Raw genomic sequence first — 17,962 nt, forward strand, 5'->3', positions numbered from 1 at the left:
TATGTATTTATGGCACAGTACGAGTACGTTTGTGTGAAATACGGAATGCGTTTTGTTTTTATTTGTTTTGCTTTTGTTACTGAGATTTTTATCGTAGATTTTTATACACACATATACATATACATAGGTACACTTTGCCATCTTTATTTGCATTTAAAAAAAAAGTACACATGTTTTACAGATCACGATCACATAAGAGTGTCTGTATCTGAAACCAAATGAAATAAAATGTTTTAATTGTAGTCCAACTGCGACCTAAAAAGTTTATTAATATTTATAGAGCAAATTATAGAGAATGTACATAATTTTTTATTGAAAGAAGCTGCAAAAATTCATTTATAAACCCCATTTTTTTAACTGCACACTATGTACTACTTTTCCCCATTTTAGTGTGAAAACAATCTTTTAACTTAAAGATATTGTTTATATTTAAAAAAGAATGTAATTATTACAACTTTACATCTTTAGTATTATATGAAAATGTATTCATCAAAAATTAATTCTAATCCACCGAGCTCCCCGATAAAATTTTCAAATAGCCAACATGGCTTAAATTGTCGGTGTTCTGGGTATCGTTTCGGCTTAAATTCCTAATTCTAATCCTAGTTGCAAATTATTGAAGATTTTTCTGCCTATCTAGTTGTGTCGCAAGCCCATATTTTGCATGTGTTGCTGTTGCTGCTGTTGCTGCATATGTTGCATGTACATTTGCTGTTGATTCATCTGTTGCTGCTGCTGTTGTTGTTGTTGTTGCTGCTGCTGCTGTTGTTGTTGTTGCTGCTGCTGTTGTAGCTGCTGTTGTTGTTGCTGTTGTTGTTGTTGCTGTTGTTGTTGCTGCTGTTGTTGCTGCTGTTGTTGTTGTTGCTGCTGCTGCACATTGCCACTGCCCAGTGGTACATTTGTTGTTGCAGTTTTTTGTGGTTGATGCGGCTGCATCGGCGTTTGTGTTATTGGTTGATTTGTATTGGCGCCTAAAATACTGTTAGAATTCGTGTCGGCACTAAATAAATTGATTTTTTTTATTAATATTGTTTGATCTAGTAGATATTTAGGTCTTTACTTCTTTTCCGTATGTATCTCCTCCAGGTTGAGATGGGTAATAAAGCGCAAGCGCATTTGCAGTACCGGACGCAGCCGTTTGATAATTGCATCCGATTCGTTTTTGATAAAGTTTCCCACATGTATGTACTTGATGTGATATCTGCAAGCGAAATGTATTTTATTATTGAGAAATATGTTCCTCTTTATGGAAGGATAATACTTACAGGAAATCACATATCTGATCCATATACTTGAGAGGCTTTGGACCGTGCTGTTTGTCAACAACTTCAAGCATTTCGTAAAGCAAAATAGCTAAGCCTGGCACTGCATTCGGTTTTTCTTGATCAATACGCGTCAGAAACGGTCCAAATACATGGCAAACGAACAAAAGTTGAGGTTCTGTGCGTACAAATGGCTTCAGCTTTTCCTTCAGATATCTGACCATGGCAATCAATTTAAATGTTCCCATGTGGTGGAAAACCGCATGCGCAACGGCTAGAACAAGCGCATATGTCTTTTCGACCATTGCTTGGCGCACGATTTTAAAATTAAACAACTCGAATGCGCTAAAACGGTAATTCCAATTTATCATGTTCGGTGAGTTGACTACATCTTGCAGGCGATCGTAGATTCCACTCCAATACGGCTCTGGCAGAGCAGCCATTACAATGCCAACGGCATTAATATAGCCGTGAATTTCTTTTTGTGGTATCAGAGCATAGCCAATGACAATAACATCGATCAAATTGTTGGCAACCATTGAAGGCGCAACGGGCAAGCCGAGCAGCTCAACACAAGTTACATAGAGAGCATGCGTCGGTGCATTTGGAAACTCGTTAAAACGCCAGTCGGTCGTAAAGAACACGTTTTTGCCGCTTATAGCTGGAGGGGAATGTTAAAAACCATTACTTGCATTAATTAATGCCAATTTGAAGGTTTGCTTACTCTCCGACAAACGACGAATGAGATTTATGTAGTAATTCAATTCTGGAGTCCATAGTAGGTCTGGGCTGTGCAGAAATACCTTATAGGGCTCACTCACGCTCCAATTCGGTGAACGTATGTCACTAAAGGCGCTGGTCACAGTGCTTACCAGTTTCTTCTTCAGCGATGGGCGATCCCGCAGAATACGTTCATAGAAATGCAAAGTGTTGTAGAGATAGGTGATGGGCCGATCTGTAAACGCACAATGGTTCTTGTTCATCGCAGGCAATGCAAGCATTTTTCTTTACACATACCATGAAACTTGTAAAGTATGCTTAAGTGATCCAGTATGAATTCCAGAATTTGATGCACGCTTGCAATTGGCAGTTCAATAAAACGATGTACAACAACATCCAGTACGGGTAGGAAGCGCAAACAAACATTGGAAAAGTAAACTGGCAAGGGCATCTGGGAGGCAGATTCGTCAGGAGCAAATTTCTCGGGATACTTTTGATGGAAAGATAGATGCTTGTCATGCCTGCACAAATAAACGCTTAACTGATCTCGAATGTCCAATGTCCAAATCTATGGCTTACCAGTTGTTCTGCTTCCAATGGTCGGGATTATTTTCCTTACAAAATTCTTGCAAGCGATTGCGCAACTCGGAGGCTTTCAACAGGAGTAGTTGTATGATAAGAAAACAGACTTGCGCATCATTGCCCTCGTGAGTACGCAGCGCTAAACAGAGTACGACGCGATCTATGGTAACTACATTAAATTTCCAGATCATATTATTTATCGTGTCCACGCATTTGTGTATAAAGTCGCGATCCGAAGAAACGGCCACTTCAACCACAAGATAATCGCAGAATTTACGCAAATGCGTTGATAGGGCGCGAGCGCTAATACCTTCCAGGATTCTGCAAAACAATAGGGCGAAGGGCAAATTGATATACAATTTTTAATAGTCCCTTGATATACTCACTTGTAGGCTACGGGACTGATGTTCTCCGTCTCCCAAATCATCTTAAACAAAAGACACAAAAATAATGGATTTGTGTTTGGACGTAAAAAGTGCGCAATTATATCATTTTCATTTGACATTGATGTCCAATTTCGATATTCCTCTTCCACTGACTTCTTTAGCAACTGCTTGTTCTCCGCTGGTGAATTGTTTTGGGTAAAATACTCGCTCAATGCTGGCGGAAAACAGGCCAACGAGTGCGATGCCCAAGAGTGTGGAGTATGTTGCATTATGTTGGCGAATAACTCCTTGCACCAGCCCTGTAACTCATCACCTGAGCCGGCTATATGCATAGAACGTGCGAGCGTCAAAATGAGTACTCGATTCAGTTCTTCACTTTCGTTGGAAGCCACAGTGCCGGGTGATTTGTCGTTAAAGTAACGCGAGAGCTGTGACTGCAGTTCGGCAGAACTTATGCTGGTTATAAGGCGCAGTGCCGTTGATTCAAAGCTGCAATGATTAACCATTATTAGTATGTATTAGAAAACGTCCTCTTAATTAAACTCACCATAAATTTAATTGCATTTTATTTGTTTGTGGTACGGAGGCCAGCGAATGGAGCAATGACAACAGTTGCATGCGATAGTGCGTGGGTACATGATGCAGACGATATGAGAACATTTCCATGAGCATGTGGAGCAGCGCCCACGCGTGATTCTTGAAAACAACGGGCAGCAATTGCGCTAAAAACAGAAATCAGAAAGATAGGCAAATGAAACGCTTTCTTGAAATCATATTATCTAAACTTACTCAAAAAGCCCTTTATGCCTAAAGATTCAATTTCCGTGTACACCAAAAGTCTGGAGTAAGTCTCAATTAGCGCAGGGGTCGGCACGGAACCTTTGCTAGATGCCAGTTTTAACATATTAGTGACAAAACTATGTATGAGCGACATTTTGCTGTGTACGGTGAGACTGTCCAGGACGCCTACAGAAAAGGGAACAGCTGCCTTGGCGTTACCAACGAGCGTTTCAACCAAAATATTCATGGGACGTGTAAAATACTCTTGGTTGGTTGAGTACGCATTGCAAATAAGCATGATGCGAAAGTCGTTTCCCAGACTCATATTCATCATAGTGCTCGGTAAAATCAGATGTTGTAGGAAGCTACAGTAACATATATAGTTATATTTTGCATACCGGCGTATTATCAATTCACTTACTCGTGGTGATTTTTTAAGGCAATGGGCAACGGTCGTGTTATATTAATATTTTCTACCCGAGCCTTTTTTATTAAATGAATCCATATACATATAGGCGCCATAGCACGTACCATGGAAGACTTGTTATAATCCGGTAGTTTTAGGGGCTCCGGCTCGGGATACAATAGGTCAAACAGTTTAAAAACGGGCAGAAAATTAGACATCTGGAAGTAATGTAAGTTTTTTTTTTAGCAAAATATTTAAGTAACTATATTAATACACATTTACACATACCGGATTCTTTTGTATGCTGCCCGATATAAACTGCAAAAGTATCCACATAAGTTGATCGCGCCCCTTGCGCAGCTCCAGTTTCGAAAGCTATATCACAACAAATAATATACAATTATAATAACATGCACCGTAGCGTACTTACCTTCTCATGAAGCGACAGTACAATGTGCATGAAGCTAACAAATTGGAAAAGTACAAAATAAATTAACTGCGATGAGAGATGCAACCAAACCCATTCGTAGTGTGTTATCTGCTCCTCACAGGAATTAAAACCACTACCCAACGTTACATCAATTGATTCCGTCATCTCCATAGCTTGTATTATCTGGTTGACTAGCTGTTCTTCCAATGCATTATAGCGCTGCTTCTGATGCTTCTGTAGGTTTAACATAACCGATACCATTTCCCGTGAATATGGCTGATCCAGAACATATCGTAGCAAAGGAATCTGTTCCTGTAGAAGTTCCGGTTCGTAAGGCAAACTGCCTCTAAAATTAAACTTCAGCGTACTGTGGTCCAGCTTCCATGAGAACATCATATTATCAGCATAACCGAAATTTTCTACAATTGGTAGCATATGGACATGTCCAATAATTGATACCATTTGCGCAGTTGACCGGAACTCTTCAACAAAATCCGTCATCAGTTTAACTAGTTTCCAATGATAGGGAAATGGGCGCATTATCTCATTGGCAACAAAGTAAGCCGGAAGCAAACAGTTATTCCGATCAAATATGAATCGAAGCAAATCTTCTAAAGCCAGCAATTGCGGCAGGTAAGCGACGTTTACATTGAGTGGAAACCATTGCGTCTTGTCCCGACATAGCTTTAAAATTTCGCGCACACCCTTGTAGTCAACATGCACAATGACCTTCTTAATAAGCCTAAATGTTTCGATCCAGAAAGACTTGTGCTCGTAGTCTAGCTTTTCACAGGATAGCGCCTTGTCACAAAGCACTCTAGAAATGCAGAATTGGCATATTATTGCATTAAATATTGCAGAAAAAAGTCGTACCTTGCTGTTATTAAGTGAGCCTCTACCAACTTAGGCAGCACCCCCATAAGCAATTGCATGTGCTTATAACAACTGGCATCGGCAGCACGGCCAAGCACAGCGATAAGCACCTGATCCCGATTCTCCGGTGGCACATTTCCAAATGCGGTCACTAAAAGGGGAAAAACACAAGCACTGATTAATTCAAAAATGTGATTATTTGTTAAAAATTCATACCAAAGTCGTTGGTAAACTTTGCGGCTTTGTCAGCCTCACTGTTTTGTTTGTTGTAAACAATTACGGTCAAGAACGCTTCGTCTAAAGAATCGACTTTCTGTGAAAAAGGTATTAAGGAACGTTAAAACTCTAGTTTTGCTTTGCCTCAATCATTTTTATGTTATTTAATACCAGAAAGTTCGCCACAATATCTAAAACTTGCGTCTCCATTTATATATTCAGCATTTTTCAGGAACAAACCAATATTTTCACCCGGCAAAGGCAATATTTACGTATCCATTTACTTTGTAACGAGTACTTTAATTGAATGAAACTTCCCAACTGCAACAGTTATTAGTGTTGAGCAAGCGTTTGCCAGCACTGATTTGACCGTCGATATCACCGATGTGAATAACTTGCATCCCTAGCCCACTGCATTTGGAAGAATTTGTAAAACGCGTAAATGTTGCAAAATATAGCAAGAATTAATAAATGTATAATAAAAAAACATAACCGTAGATCGTATTTGCAACCACGAAAAATGTTTTAAGAGTGTAAGGTAAGAAAGTTTGCATTGGAACCTCAAAAATCACAGATAATTGGCTTACCGCTGATTTGGAGCCATGGTTGCTGTGACGTTTACTCCCCTTTTTGATCTTTGTTGTACGTGGGCCGAATGCAAGCTCTGCTGTAGCGTTAGGTTATTTTCCGACTCTGATAAGTGTCGCTACAGCCCATAATTAATCAGTGCTAACCAGAAACTTAATGCGATTTTAAAACGCCACTACTAATGAACCTATCGACAAAATTGCAACAACAACTTAGCGACACTTGTTTATGAATCAGCTGAGCGTCGCAGTCCGTCCCGCCTATTAATAATTTCTAATTGGCATATTTTGTCATATCCCGTATATTTCTATAGAGTTGTTAATTAGTGTGCTATCATTAGTTGAATTTGTTTGTAAACACGGCGCCAAGCTTGAAAGCATCACGTCTAAAAGATGTTGCCGGCCAAGGAAAATGTCGATCTAGAATGTTTCGTGGTAACGAAACACTCATGGAAAGGCAAATACAAACGCATACTTTCAATTGGTACTGCTGGTATCTCCACATACAATCCGGACAGATTTGATTTAACAAATCGTTGGCCGTACTCGGATATTGTGGCCGCTGCACCCGCACGAACAACAAACGTAAGTATTAACGACTGTACCGCCCGTGCCACATCCGGGTGCTCGTGATGTTCTTTAGTTAACATTTGCATTCACAGATACCAAATGAGTTTGTGCTTACAATAAAAAAAGACAAGAAATTGGACACGATCAAACTTTCTTCAGAATATCGTAACGACATACTCAGCTCCATTTTAAAGTATTACAAGGAGTTTGCCGATAAACCTAAGAATGCTCAGGTAAGCTATGTGATGCCAAAAAGTTGATCAACAATAATAATTTAATGCATGTTAATAGCGCTTCGTTGCGTATAAATATCATTGGTCTGGAATCAGCCTGCCAACTGTGTTAGAGGTCACGCCTTGTTCCTTGGACCAATTGGATCCGACAACAAATGATGTTTTAGCCAGTTACATGTACAAGGATATCGAAGGAATAATAGGTACCTATTTCATGGCCTATTCATATCGACATATGAATTTTTTTTTATGCACCACCAATACATGCATATTTTAATTCATGTATGCTTTGTTTTTTTTATTTTTATTTTTGCACTCATCGTTTTCATTTTTGTTTACGCGCACGTTTTAAGCAGGCATTTCTGACTATGAGGGCGGAATTGTGCTCGCCTATGGTGGATTTAGCCGCCTTCATCTCTTCAAAGCGCTGAACCATCATGAGATCGTGCAGAACATCGCTCAACGCTCTTTACAGTTTCTGGGAATCGAAACCAAAATACTCAAGAGTCAAATTACTTTGGAGCAGTTTGAGCGACAGCGCTTCGGAAAGTTTAGGTAAACAAAAAACAAAAGAAAAAACATTCTCTCTGTCATCTAATCGGTATTGTTTACAAACAGTGGGGATCAGTTCCAAACATCGATGACTGAATTCACAGTTCAAAAAATAACACTACGACATCCAGATCCTGTTAAACGAATTCTTTGCTTAACTGAAATGACGCTGCTCGAGCGCGATCCACAAACCTATAGCGTTTGTACGCTTCGCCCTTTAGCCGATGTTTTTGCACTGGTGCGTGATAAGGATACGTTGCAAAAATTTAGTATTGAGTATAAAAACGGGGTTGTGCGGACCTATAGCACTAACGATAGGGATTCACTGCTCGCCACGGTACTGGACGCAGTCCGTTCCAGTGGTAATCAAGATGTGCATATACGAATTGGAAATACGCCACGAGGCAAACGCTATGTGCCGTTAAATAGCTCCGTCGATGAGGAAACCGAAGCCAATCTGTTACGTCTGGTCATCAATAATTTTCAAAACCCAGCTAAACGCTATGAAATACTGGAACGATTTAATGCTAATGTGCCGCATAGTGGACTTAATTATAGTGTTACTCAGGATGTAAGTAAATTGAAGCAATTCCAGAAAAACAAATTAATTAAATGATTTACATTTGCAGAGTCTGTTCGCGGAAAACAAGGAGAAATTGATTCTGGCAGCTTTGCAAGCTTTGGCACAAAAAGAAATGGATAATCCTACAGCCCAGTTAAACAACATTGAATTGGAAGCCATCTTTCATGCTTTGACACGTTTGTTAGCTAGCAAGGTTGGCTATGCGGCATTTACAAATCTACCGGGGTATATATAGCTACACGAATGGTAAAAATGTACTTTATATCTAACTCCCATTGCAATTACAGTTTTCGTGAAATCATCGGCACCAAAATTGTCGCAGCGCTACGACGCAAAGATTTGGCAGTTACCTATTCTGCCATTGATATGATAAACTCGTTAATGCACTCTGTGAATACCGATCATGACCTCAAGCAAGAGCAGTTAAACAAATCTTCCATTCTATCGTCCAAATCGTTTTTGGAGACGTTGCTGAACATGTGGACAACGCATGTGGTAAGTGAACACTGAAAATTACGCATCCATAAAATCATTAATGGTGATTATTGTATTTGAAGAGTCACGGCAGCGGGGCGCTTGTACTGTCCGCCATGCTGGACTTCATGACGTTTGCATTATGTGTGCCTTACAGCGAGACTACCGATGGCAAGCAATTTGATACATTGCTTGAGCTAGTTGCTGATCGCGGACGGTATCTATATAAACTCTTTCAGCATCCATCGTTGGCCATTGTAAAGGGAGCTGGCTTGGTGCTGCGAGCCATCATAGAAGAGGGCGAGCTGCATGTGGCTCAACAAATGCAGGCCCTTGCCTTAGACGAGGCAGCACTCTGTCGTCATTTGTTAGTTGCACTCTACACACCCTCCAATGATCCGACATTGGTCACACATCGTCAATTATCTCGTCATTTGATTGGCCTGTGGCTCACGGATAGCGAGGAGGCCATGGAGCTGTTTAAGCGCATTTTCGTAAGTATTCTGTTGATCTCATCCCGCTGTTCGAATGTTTTAACATTTTGCCTTTGTAGCCAGCAGGACTGTTAACTTTCCTAGAATCTGAAGATACTGTTCCTGTTAGTGATGTCGAGGAGGACAAGTTAAATTTTCGGGATAATCTCAAATTTGCAATTCAACATTCCTATAAAATGCGCAAGAATGTGATAGAAAAGCATTTGCAGGGTATTAAGCATTGGGGCATGAGTTTAATTGAGCAACAAGACTCTGCAGCACAGGCTCTCAAAAATCGACCCGTAGTGCTGCGCAATAGACGCCAAAAGAAAAAGACCACAGATGCCATTGTCAATTTGCCTTTTTTCTTCTACAATTTCGCCAAAGATCATAGTCTACCAAATTTAATTTGGAATCATAAGGTAAGAGATAATTCCAATTTATAAACCTGATAATTGATGGTATTCCATAGACGCGTGAGGAATTGCGTATGTGTTTGGAAAATGAGTTGCGCCAGTTTTTAAATGATCGTGACTTGGCTGGCCAGATGATCGTGGCGTGGAACTATCAAGAATTCGAGGTCTCCTATCAATGTTTGGCCGATGAAATCAAGATTGGAGATTACTACATACGACTGATATTGGAGAAAGATGACTGGCCACAGAATCTTGTTAAGGATCCGTAAGTAAATTGTTGTAATACAAGTACATATATAATATTAAGCAATATTAATTTTGCAATAGCATTGAGCTCTTCAACGCATTGTATCGACGCGTACTCTGCCGCCAGAGAGTGAATGACGATCAGATGACAGTATTTTCTCTGCAAGCGTTGGCTAAAGTATACAGGAGGTATCACAAGGAGATTGGCAAATTCAGCGACATGTCTTACATCCTACAGCTGAGTGATCGCGTAAGCATAATTGCCCCATTTCACATTCATCTTACTTTGTTTTTAAATGTACCTTATCCCATAGTGTCTATCGCCTTCAATGCGAGATGCACTTATCAACTTGATATCTTGCTTGGTGCTCGAGAAATCCAATTGCCGTGCTCTGATCGATCACGTGCAGTGCCTCGTCGACCTAATTACACTGGCACATTTACATAAGGGTCGTGCACAGCTAAATACCAAAACAAATGTTATTGAAGCTGGTCCCAATATGCAGGCGTACGAGGAGAAAGATTGGTATTATAATATTGAAAAAGATGGCCAGAAACCAGAACGGCAGGGTCCCATAACATACTCTGAACTGAAGGAGCTATGGCAAAAGGGATTAATCACTCCCAAAACTCGTTGCTGGGCCATCGGCATGGATGGCTGGCGTTCTTTGCAGCAAATACCACAGCTAAAATGGTGTCTAATAGCTAAGGGCACCCCGCTGTATGATGAAACGGAACTGGCTTCAAAAATACTTGATATATTGATCAAGTGCACAAGTTTCTTTCCAAGCCGCACACAAAATGGTGATGCAGTACTGATACCTGGCCCAAAACTATCACGTAAACTTTCCGAATTTATTTGTTTGCCGCATGTGGTACAAGTGTGCCTGACTCATGATCCAGGCTTGTTAGAGCGCGTTGCAACATTATTGTGTCAAATAATGGAGGACAATCCTGAAATGCCGAAAGTCTATTTAACCGGCGTTTTTTACTTCATGCTCATGTACACGGGCAGCAATATTTTGCCCATTACGCGATTCCTTAAAATGACGCACATGAAACAGGGTTTCAGAAGCGAGGAGGTAAGCATCTATAGTCTTGGCATTTCATATATTTATGCTCAATCTTTTTACCTTTATTTGCATTTAGACCTCACAGTCCGGTATTATGCATCGCAGCATATTAGGCCAATTGCTGCCAGAAGCTATGGTTTGCTTCCTTGAGAACTATAGCGCAGAAAAGTTTGCTGAAATCTTTTTGGGAGAATTCGATACGCCCGAAGCTATCTGGAGCTCCGAAATGCGTCGTCTGTTAATCGAGAAAATTGCAGCACACATTGCAGATTTTACACCGCGCTTACGTGGGCATACTATGGCTAGATATCCTTATCTTGCCATTCCTGTCATCAGCTATCCGCAGTTAGAGAATGAACTTTTCTGCCACATTTATTATTTACGCCATCTGTGTGATACGCAAAAGTTTCCGAATTGGCCCATCTCTGATCCTGTTCAGCTGTTGAAACATACGCTAGATGCCTGGCGCAAAGAAGTGGAGAAGAAACCACCACAAATGACTATACAGCAAGCGTATCAGGATCTTGGCATTGATCTAAGCAAAACTCCTAAACCCGATGAATCGCTAATACGCAAGAGTTACTATAAGCTAGCTCAAATGTATCATCCGGACAAAAATCCTAATGGGCGTGAGGTATTCGAGAAAGTCAATCAGGCCTATGAATTTCTGTGCTCGCGTTCCGTGTGGAGTAGCGGTGGACCGGACCCTAACAACATTGTCTTAATATTACGCACGCAGAGCATTCTTTTTGAGCGGTACCCAGATGGTCAGTCAATGCTGGGTTATGTACATTGCATTTCTTATTAATGTATTTATTGAATTATGCTTACAGTGCTGCGACCCTATAAATATGCAGGCTATCCGCAACTCATTAAAACAATACGTCTGGAGACGCGTGATGACGAACTCTTTTCGAAGGAGGCACAACTGCTAACTGCCGCCTCTGAATTGTGCTACCACACAGTACATTGCTCGGCCTTGAATGCGGAGGAGTTACGTCGCGAGGATGGCATCGAAGCGTTGCTGGAAGCATATACGCGTTGCGTATCTATTTTAGGTGTCGATTCAAAGCCAGACTCAGTGCATTATCAGGTTATTTCAAATGTAACACGTTGTTTTGAAGTGGCATGCAATTTTGAGAAATGCAAACAAAAAATTATCACGCTACCTCAACTGCTATCGGATGTTTGCAGAGTTGTCTACTTTAAGGTGCGTTAGCGATCTATATTTTAAGTCCGCCTATATTAATTAATATGTCTTAACAGCATACGTTGTCTGTGAGTTTGGTCACTGGGCTAGCAGCCAACAACTATGATCTACAATGCAATCTGACACGTAATGGAGTACTCTGGTCGCTGCTACTCTTCATATTTGAGTACGATTACACGCTAGACGAGAGCGGTGTAGAGGCCAGTGACAAATCTAATCAGCAACAAGCAGCCAACAACTTGGCAAAAATGGCTGTATTGGGATGCATCGCCTTGGCCGGTTACAACATGGAGTTGCGTAACAAACCCATAACTGGCAGTGAATCGAATTCACCGTCGGCTGTTGCCAAGCCCCCACCGGCAATAAAACCAAAGCCATCGAGTAACTCGCCAACCACGGCTTACACCCAAAATGCACATAATCCGCTTCAGAACGCCAATAGTAAGCAGCTGGCCATTACCTCAAGCGGCGAAGCAACTCAGACACACGCTTTAACCAAACAAGACTCCAGTGTGAGCAGTGACACAACGAACTCATCACCTACAGACAGCGAGCAAGAGGCCAGGCGGAATGCCATACAACAAAAATATTATGTAACGGGCGAGGCGAAGAATACGCTGGTGAAGCAAGTGTTGGACCGCCTGCTCACGCACTACATATCCAATAAGTTGGCCGGAGAGCGCGATAGCGATGTACTCAAGCTGCTTACAGCCAACACACGCAATCCCTATCTCATCTGGGACAATGGAACACGCGCACAGCTGAAGGATTTCCTTGAACAGCAGCGGACAGCGTCTGTTAAGGAGACTCCTGAAGACATCGCACAAGTCTATGAGCTGGTGGCAAACTTTGAGTTCGATGCGCACAAGTACGATTCAATAGTAATCTAATATTGTATGATCTACTAATTTAATTGATTTTTTGCGTTGCAGAGATGAGCTTCAAGTTGGTGGCATATTTATACGCATCTACAATGATATGCCAACTTACCCCATTATAGAGCCAAAACAGTTTATTATGGACTTGTTGGACTATTTGAAGCACGCTTATCAGTTTCTGCAGTTTAGGAGGTCTGGAAAAAAGGCACCTGTTGCATCCGCCAATGCCCCCAAAATGGGTATTGATGGCATACTCACGCCCACGCTGGCACCAAATCATCCACAACTTATGCAGCAAAGTGGAAAAAAAGCCGGCAGCACTTTCGATGATGTGCTCAATGCCTACAATCGTTCCAAAAGCCGGAAGAAGTTGGAAACGGACGCTTACTCAGAGCATCAAGTGGCCCAGAAACAATGCAAATACGACTTTGAAAACGACTCCCAGTTGGAGCTGCATATCACGATGGTGCTCCGTTCTCTGATTGCAGTTATTAAATCGAACACAGAGGTTGAAATTCAATGCATTGGCAACTTTGATATGATCTTTGGTTTCCTTGCAAATAACATATTTGCTGATGTAAGTATTTCTTTAGACGATCATATCTCCTTGCAATTATGGGCTTGATATCGGATTTCCGCATTTACTTGATTTTGTAGAAATTAGTCGGTCTACAATTGTCGCGCTCTGATGTAATATACGTATATTTAGAACCTTATTTATGGAATATTTACAGAGTTCCACTGTAAAGGCAGTTGCTTTGGAAGTAGTTGCACTGGTTTCACGAAACAAGGAATGCGTATCTGAGGTGGCGTCTTGCGAGGTGCTTGGCAACTATTTGGTCGCTCTAAAGGATCCTGAATTACGTGCAAGCCAAGTTAAAGTGTTGGAGACGCTATCTGGGTTGATGAACGTGCAGGAGATGATCAAAGAAGCACAATCTAAAGGCGCTGTTATCTACTTACTGGACATGTTCTCTAACTCACGAAATCCACAAATACGTGAGATGTGTGCTGAGATTTTAGCCAAGATGACGGCAGATCGATTAAGTGGTCCCAAAGTGCGAATTACGATATCAAAATTCTTGCCAACACTATTCATTGATGCCATGATAGAATCGCCGGCAACATCGGTGCAATTATTTGAGTCAATACACGAGCATCCGGAGTTGATTTGGAACGATAATACACGGACAACTGTTTGCGAGGCAGTAGCCGATACATGTGAACGGTGAAAACTCTAAAAACGAATTCAACAATTTATTCAATATTAATTTAATATATAATTTTAGATTCTATCAGTTGCAAAAGGCGAACGATCGGCAGGTGTGGAAAGATCCCGAGATACTCAAGGATATTGTGTCCAACGAGATTGTTGTCGCTGGTGTCTACCTGCGATTATTTGTCAGCAATCCTGCTTGGACATTACGCAAACCGAAGCAATTTTTGTCGGATCTCCTTGATTTTGTTGTGGAGCAGATAAGCAAAAGTTCATCCGAGAAAGATGTCTTAGATCTGTCTACAACTGCTTTAGTAGAGCTCTTGCGCTCACAGCCTAATCTTGCTGATGATATTCCAGTGTTGGGCCACATACCAAAATTATTCAATCTGCTTTCGGTACAATCAAAGAATACGTTATCAGTATTACATCAACTGTCCCTATCTGAGGTATGTGCTCACAAAACCCCACAGAATAGTTGACAAATATTTATTTATTGCAGTTTTGTGTGAGTGCGATTGCCCAAACGGAATGCGTCGCTCCGCTCAAGAGGTGCATGGAACACCATCGGGACTGCATTGAAAAGGCCTGTGAAACACTGAGTCGCCTCTTCAAGCACCAGCATGTAAGTGTATTTAATAATGCAGCATATACTATATATACATATATGCAAAGCTTAATAAAACTGCTTCTTGTTACAGGACTCATTAATCAGCCAATCTCTGGAGGTTGGTCTTATACCGTTCCTCCTTGGACTTTTGGACAGTCGCCTGGAATTCGTTGACAATCCATCCGCAATTAAAGCACAAATAGTTGCTGCTCTCAAGGGCATGACACATAATCTTAACTATGGTGATCGCGTCACGCAAATACTCCTCAAGCATCCTGTTTGGGCTGAGTTTAAGGATCAGCGTCATGACCTCTTTATCGCAGATAGTAATATACGTGGCTATTTGACGGGTAGATATATTTTAATAACTTAAAATCGTATCAAAGCACTTATTTATATCCACTTTTGCAGGCATTAATCCCACGGCGGGTTACCTTACGGCTGGTCCAACGCAAAATGTTGAAGTGCTTACCTCACCACCGCCCATGGATCGAGATGATCCTTCGGCACGTCCACCTGTTGACTAGCGACACCGGTATATGCCAGACAAAATCTACATATACGTGTAAGCTATGAGTTGTATCGTTTTCCTAGCTTCTTTCATTTGCACGGCCTCATTTGCCACGGGAATTTTAAATAGATATACATACATATATTAATTTCCTTTACTGTATTAAACATTTACCTATTTATATACACTTACTATACACTATTATGCAGACGCAAACGTCGTCAATGAATCATGTATCAAACTGTAACAAAGTCTACGAAACGTTTAATTTTTTATATTTATATATAAATTGTATAAAAATTAGTATATAGTTACCAAAACACCCATATTACATTACCTAAAGCATGCATAAAGTGATTATACATATTACGTATTAAAGATGATTCATTATAAATGAAACCAATTAAATGTGTACCAATCCTTCATTTTATTAAAATTAACGAGAGCCATAAATTGAAGAAAATGTAGCTCGTTACGGAACTAGTTGAAATCCAACTTTTGATCTGGAGATTGGAGCGCTGTCAACATAAAAAAAAATTTAAATCACTATCAAAAATAATTGCGTCGATTTGCTCAACATTGCGACAATACTGATCCTGAAAATTTGACACTTCTTTAAAACTTCTAAATTATTTTTTTAATTTTGCGCACCTGATTGCTCGTGTCACGAAATAAACCCGATCCCCGCTATTGTGAATTAGTTATTCAACAACTTCCACCCCTATTTTTAATTTCTTCTTCTTCATATACCAAACAAACTCAAATGTCGCTTGTGGCTGATTATAGCGATTCATCTGATTCTGAAACTAGCAATGAATCGGAAGCAGAAGTTATTGGGTAATATAACATGTCCGGATTGTTAAATTTATTTTAAATACTCCTCTGTAAGCAGTAACGCCCCACTAGCGAAAAACCAAAAAGCCTTGCCGAGCGCAAATACCGTCTTAGCTAACGTTGGTTGCAAAAAGGCAGGGGAGGTGTTTAGTAATCCATTCTTGGAGGCAGAGCTCAACCAAACAGCGTCGCTGGAACGGCACGTCAAAATGGTTAACTCTGACACGCATTTGCAATTAAAGAATGGAAAAAAGATTTGCTGGAACTACCGGAAAGGGCGTTGCAGATTTGGTACCAGCTGCCAGTATGCACACGATTCGGATTTGTCTACGACTGAGACTGCTACGAATGAAGCAAGTTTGGATGTTTCAAAATCTATACTAACAGCATCTCCAACGACAACAGCAACTTCCGGCAGTGTTGTTCTTAGCAAACGTAAACGGCCTGGTCTGAGTGATGGTATAGAGCCGAGCAAGCGAGTCATGAAATCTTACCAGCAGCATTCTAAATGAATATGTTATCCTTTTGTTTAAACGACTCCAGCATCTGTGATACGAACAAGACATGTTTCACCGCTGGGACCGTAGCAGTTTTTCAGCACCTTCACTAGGCGTATATCGTCGTCCGAACAATTAGTGTTCTGTGGATGTTCCAATGCCAATCTCAGTGTGCTGACCGTGCTCCAGTAACGGCCCAACATCAGTCGATCTTGCTGCAAAGTTTGTGGTTGCGAATCATCACAATAGCCGTAGTTATAGGTATCCGGGTTGACTGTACAATAAAACATTGCAAAACTTAGAAAATTGAAGTAAAACAAATAACAAATATTCATGTGTATTCCACCAACCATTTTCATCCTGTTGAGAAAAACAAAGATTTCCTATTACAAATGCGACATGGTACTGTGTCGCCAATCTGCGTACGAGTGACGCTAATTGAGTTAGAAGACAGCAGCTCTCCCAACGCTCATCATCGGAGCTAAAGCCTACCCTACATGCGGGCAATGAATCCACCAGAACAAGCCGAATATTTGGGGAGGTCCTTTCAGCTCTTAGTTTCTTATACAATTCCTCAAGCACTGCTAAAATGGTAAGTTCTGTATGGACTTCTATCACCTTGATGGCCCGTAAAGCATTATCCCTATCATCCTTGTTTAGTTTGCGTTCACGTAGTATGTCATGAACACGCCTGACCGAAAAATCGTTTTTTGTGTCAATAAATAGGACCTCTTGAGTGCACTTGGATTTACACACAAAATTTACTGCCAACGTGTACAGTAATTCAGTTTTTCCAGTGCCAATTATTCCACAAAGCTCCCAGACACGGTTGTCTTGCAGTGGCAACAGGATATTTTTCAGCATTCTGTCTAATCTGTAAGCAAAGGCGTTATTTTCTTAAGTAAAATTTTAAATTAATATGTCATACGTCTCAATTCCTGTTCCATACTGTGATATGGACATTATATCTTCATTTCGTTGGTACAATGTTTGAAATTTGATATGTCGCTTAATTAACTGTAATTTTATCTCTCCAATTGCATCCAATGGTTTTTTAATAAGCCCACTAAGTTTACTCGATTCTGTGGTCATAAATTTATTTGGCGTATCTATGAAGTTCCTAACCAACAAGTTAATCTCGTATTCAGATAGCTCTCCTCCAAGAGCGACCACCAAATCCGACTCCATTTATTATTGTTATTACCCGCGTTCCCAACCAGGGATACGGATACAAATGACATTTTTCTGCTGGCAATGCCTATGATATTTATAACCAGATGGCGCTGTAGCATTCGTCTGCGGTCATAGGGTTGTACTCTTCTGCGCTCTTTTCACAGTCATCTA

General features: G+C 40.7%; 4 protein-coding genes across 6 annotated transcripts; 2 read left to right on the forward strand and 2 right to left on the reverse strand.

The window, feature by feature from the left end:
• Nucleotides 1-352: 352 nt before the first annotated feature.
• Nucleotides 353-5,865, reverse strand: LOC115634307 (mediator of RNA polymerase II transcription subunit 23). The gene is made up of 15 exons (XM_030531963.1): nucleotides 5,827-5,865; nucleotides 5,656-5,752; nucleotides 5,440-5,590; nucleotides 4,567-5,383; nucleotides 4,425-4,511; nucleotides 4,152-4,354; nucleotides 3,740-4,095; nucleotides 3,498-3,672; nucleotides 2,951-3,439; nucleotides 2,562-2,885; nucleotides 2,280-2,503; nucleotides 1,987-2,217; nucleotides 1,266-1,923; nucleotides 1,061-1,201; nucleotides 353-1,000 (listed from the first exon to the last, which is right to left on the reverse strand). The coding sequence occupies exons 1-15, from the start codon at nucleotides 5,863-5,865 to the stop codon at nucleotides 637-639; spliced, it is 4,356 nt and encodes a 1,451-aa protein (XP_030387823.1). The 3' UTR covers nucleotides 353-636.
• A 199-nt stretch (nucleotides 5,866-6,064) lies between these two features.
• Nucleotides 6,065-15,701, forward strand: LOC115634306 (dnaJ homolog subfamily C member 13). Of its 2 annotated transcripts, XM_030531961.1 has the most exons (22): nucleotides 6,065-6,193; nucleotides 6,557-6,827; nucleotides 6,905-7,045; nucleotides 7,104-7,248; nucleotides 7,399-7,600; nucleotides 7,664-8,168; nucleotides 8,227-8,405; nucleotides 8,468-8,675; nucleotides 8,738-9,148; nucleotides 9,208-9,549; nucleotides 9,600-9,808; nucleotides 9,871-10,039; nucleotides 10,104-10,871; nucleotides 10,939-11,629; nucleotides 11,696-12,072; nucleotides 12,129-12,940; nucleotides 13,005-13,527; nucleotides 13,685-14,178; nucleotides 14,240-14,615; nucleotides 14,669-14,791; nucleotides 14,868-15,126; nucleotides 15,188-15,701. In XM_030531961.1, the coding sequence occupies exons 2-22, from the start codon at nucleotides 6,636-6,638 to the stop codon at nucleotides 15,301-15,303; spliced, it is 7,242 nt and encodes a 2,413-aa protein (XP_030387821.1). In that variant the 5' UTR covers nucleotides 6,065-6,193; nucleotides 6,557-6,635; the 3' UTR covers nucleotides 15,304-15,701. The 2 variants fall into 2 exon arrangements, with proteins under 2 accessions (XP_030387821.1, XP_030387822.1); XM_030531962.1 differs by lacking the exon at nucleotides 6,065-6,193 and having other exon boundaries at nucleotides 6,636-6,827; nucleotides 7,402-7,600.
• LOC115634309 (DNA repair protein RAD51 homolog 4) lies at nucleotides 15,696-17,838 on the reverse strand. Of its 2 annotated transcripts, none has more exons than XM_030531966.1 (4): nucleotides 17,547-17,838; nucleotides 16,969-17,492; nucleotides 16,616-16,892; nucleotides 15,696-15,805 (listed from the first exon to the last, which is right to left on the reverse strand). In XM_030531966.1, the coding sequence occupies exons 1-3, from the start codon at nucleotides 17,804-17,806 to the stop codon at nucleotides 16,651-16,653; spliced, it is 1,026 nt and encodes a 341-aa protein (XP_030387826.1). In that variant the 5' UTR covers nucleotides 17,807-17,838; the 3' UTR covers nucleotides 15,696-15,805; nucleotides 16,616-16,650. The 2 variants fall into 2 exon arrangements, with proteins under 2 accessions (XP_030387826.1, XP_030387827.1); XM_030531967.1 differs by lacking the exon at nucleotides 15,696-15,805 and adding an exon at nucleotides 16,148-16,312.
• On the forward strand, nucleotides 16,033-16,653 carry LOC115634310. Its single transcript, XM_030531968.1, has 2 exons — nucleotides 16,033-16,124; nucleotides 16,180-16,653. The coding sequence occupies exons 1-2, from the start codon at nucleotides 16,051-16,053 to the stop codon at nucleotides 16,631-16,633; spliced, it is 528 nt and encodes a 175-aa protein (XP_030387828.1). The 5' UTR covers nucleotides 16,033-16,050; the 3' UTR covers nucleotides 16,634-16,653.
• Nucleotides 17,839-17,962: the final 124 nt, after the last annotated feature.

This window comes from Scaptodrosophila lebanonensis, unplaced genomic scaffold, assembly GCF_003285725.1.
Source record: "Scaptodrosophila lebanonensis strain 11010-0011.00,11010-0021.00 unplaced genomic scaffold, SlebRS2 tig00000001-arrow-pilon, whole genome shotgun sequence".
Taxonomy (NCBI): Eukaryota; Metazoa; Arthropoda; class Insecta; order Diptera; family Drosophilidae; genus Scaptodrosophila; species Scaptodrosophila lebanonensis.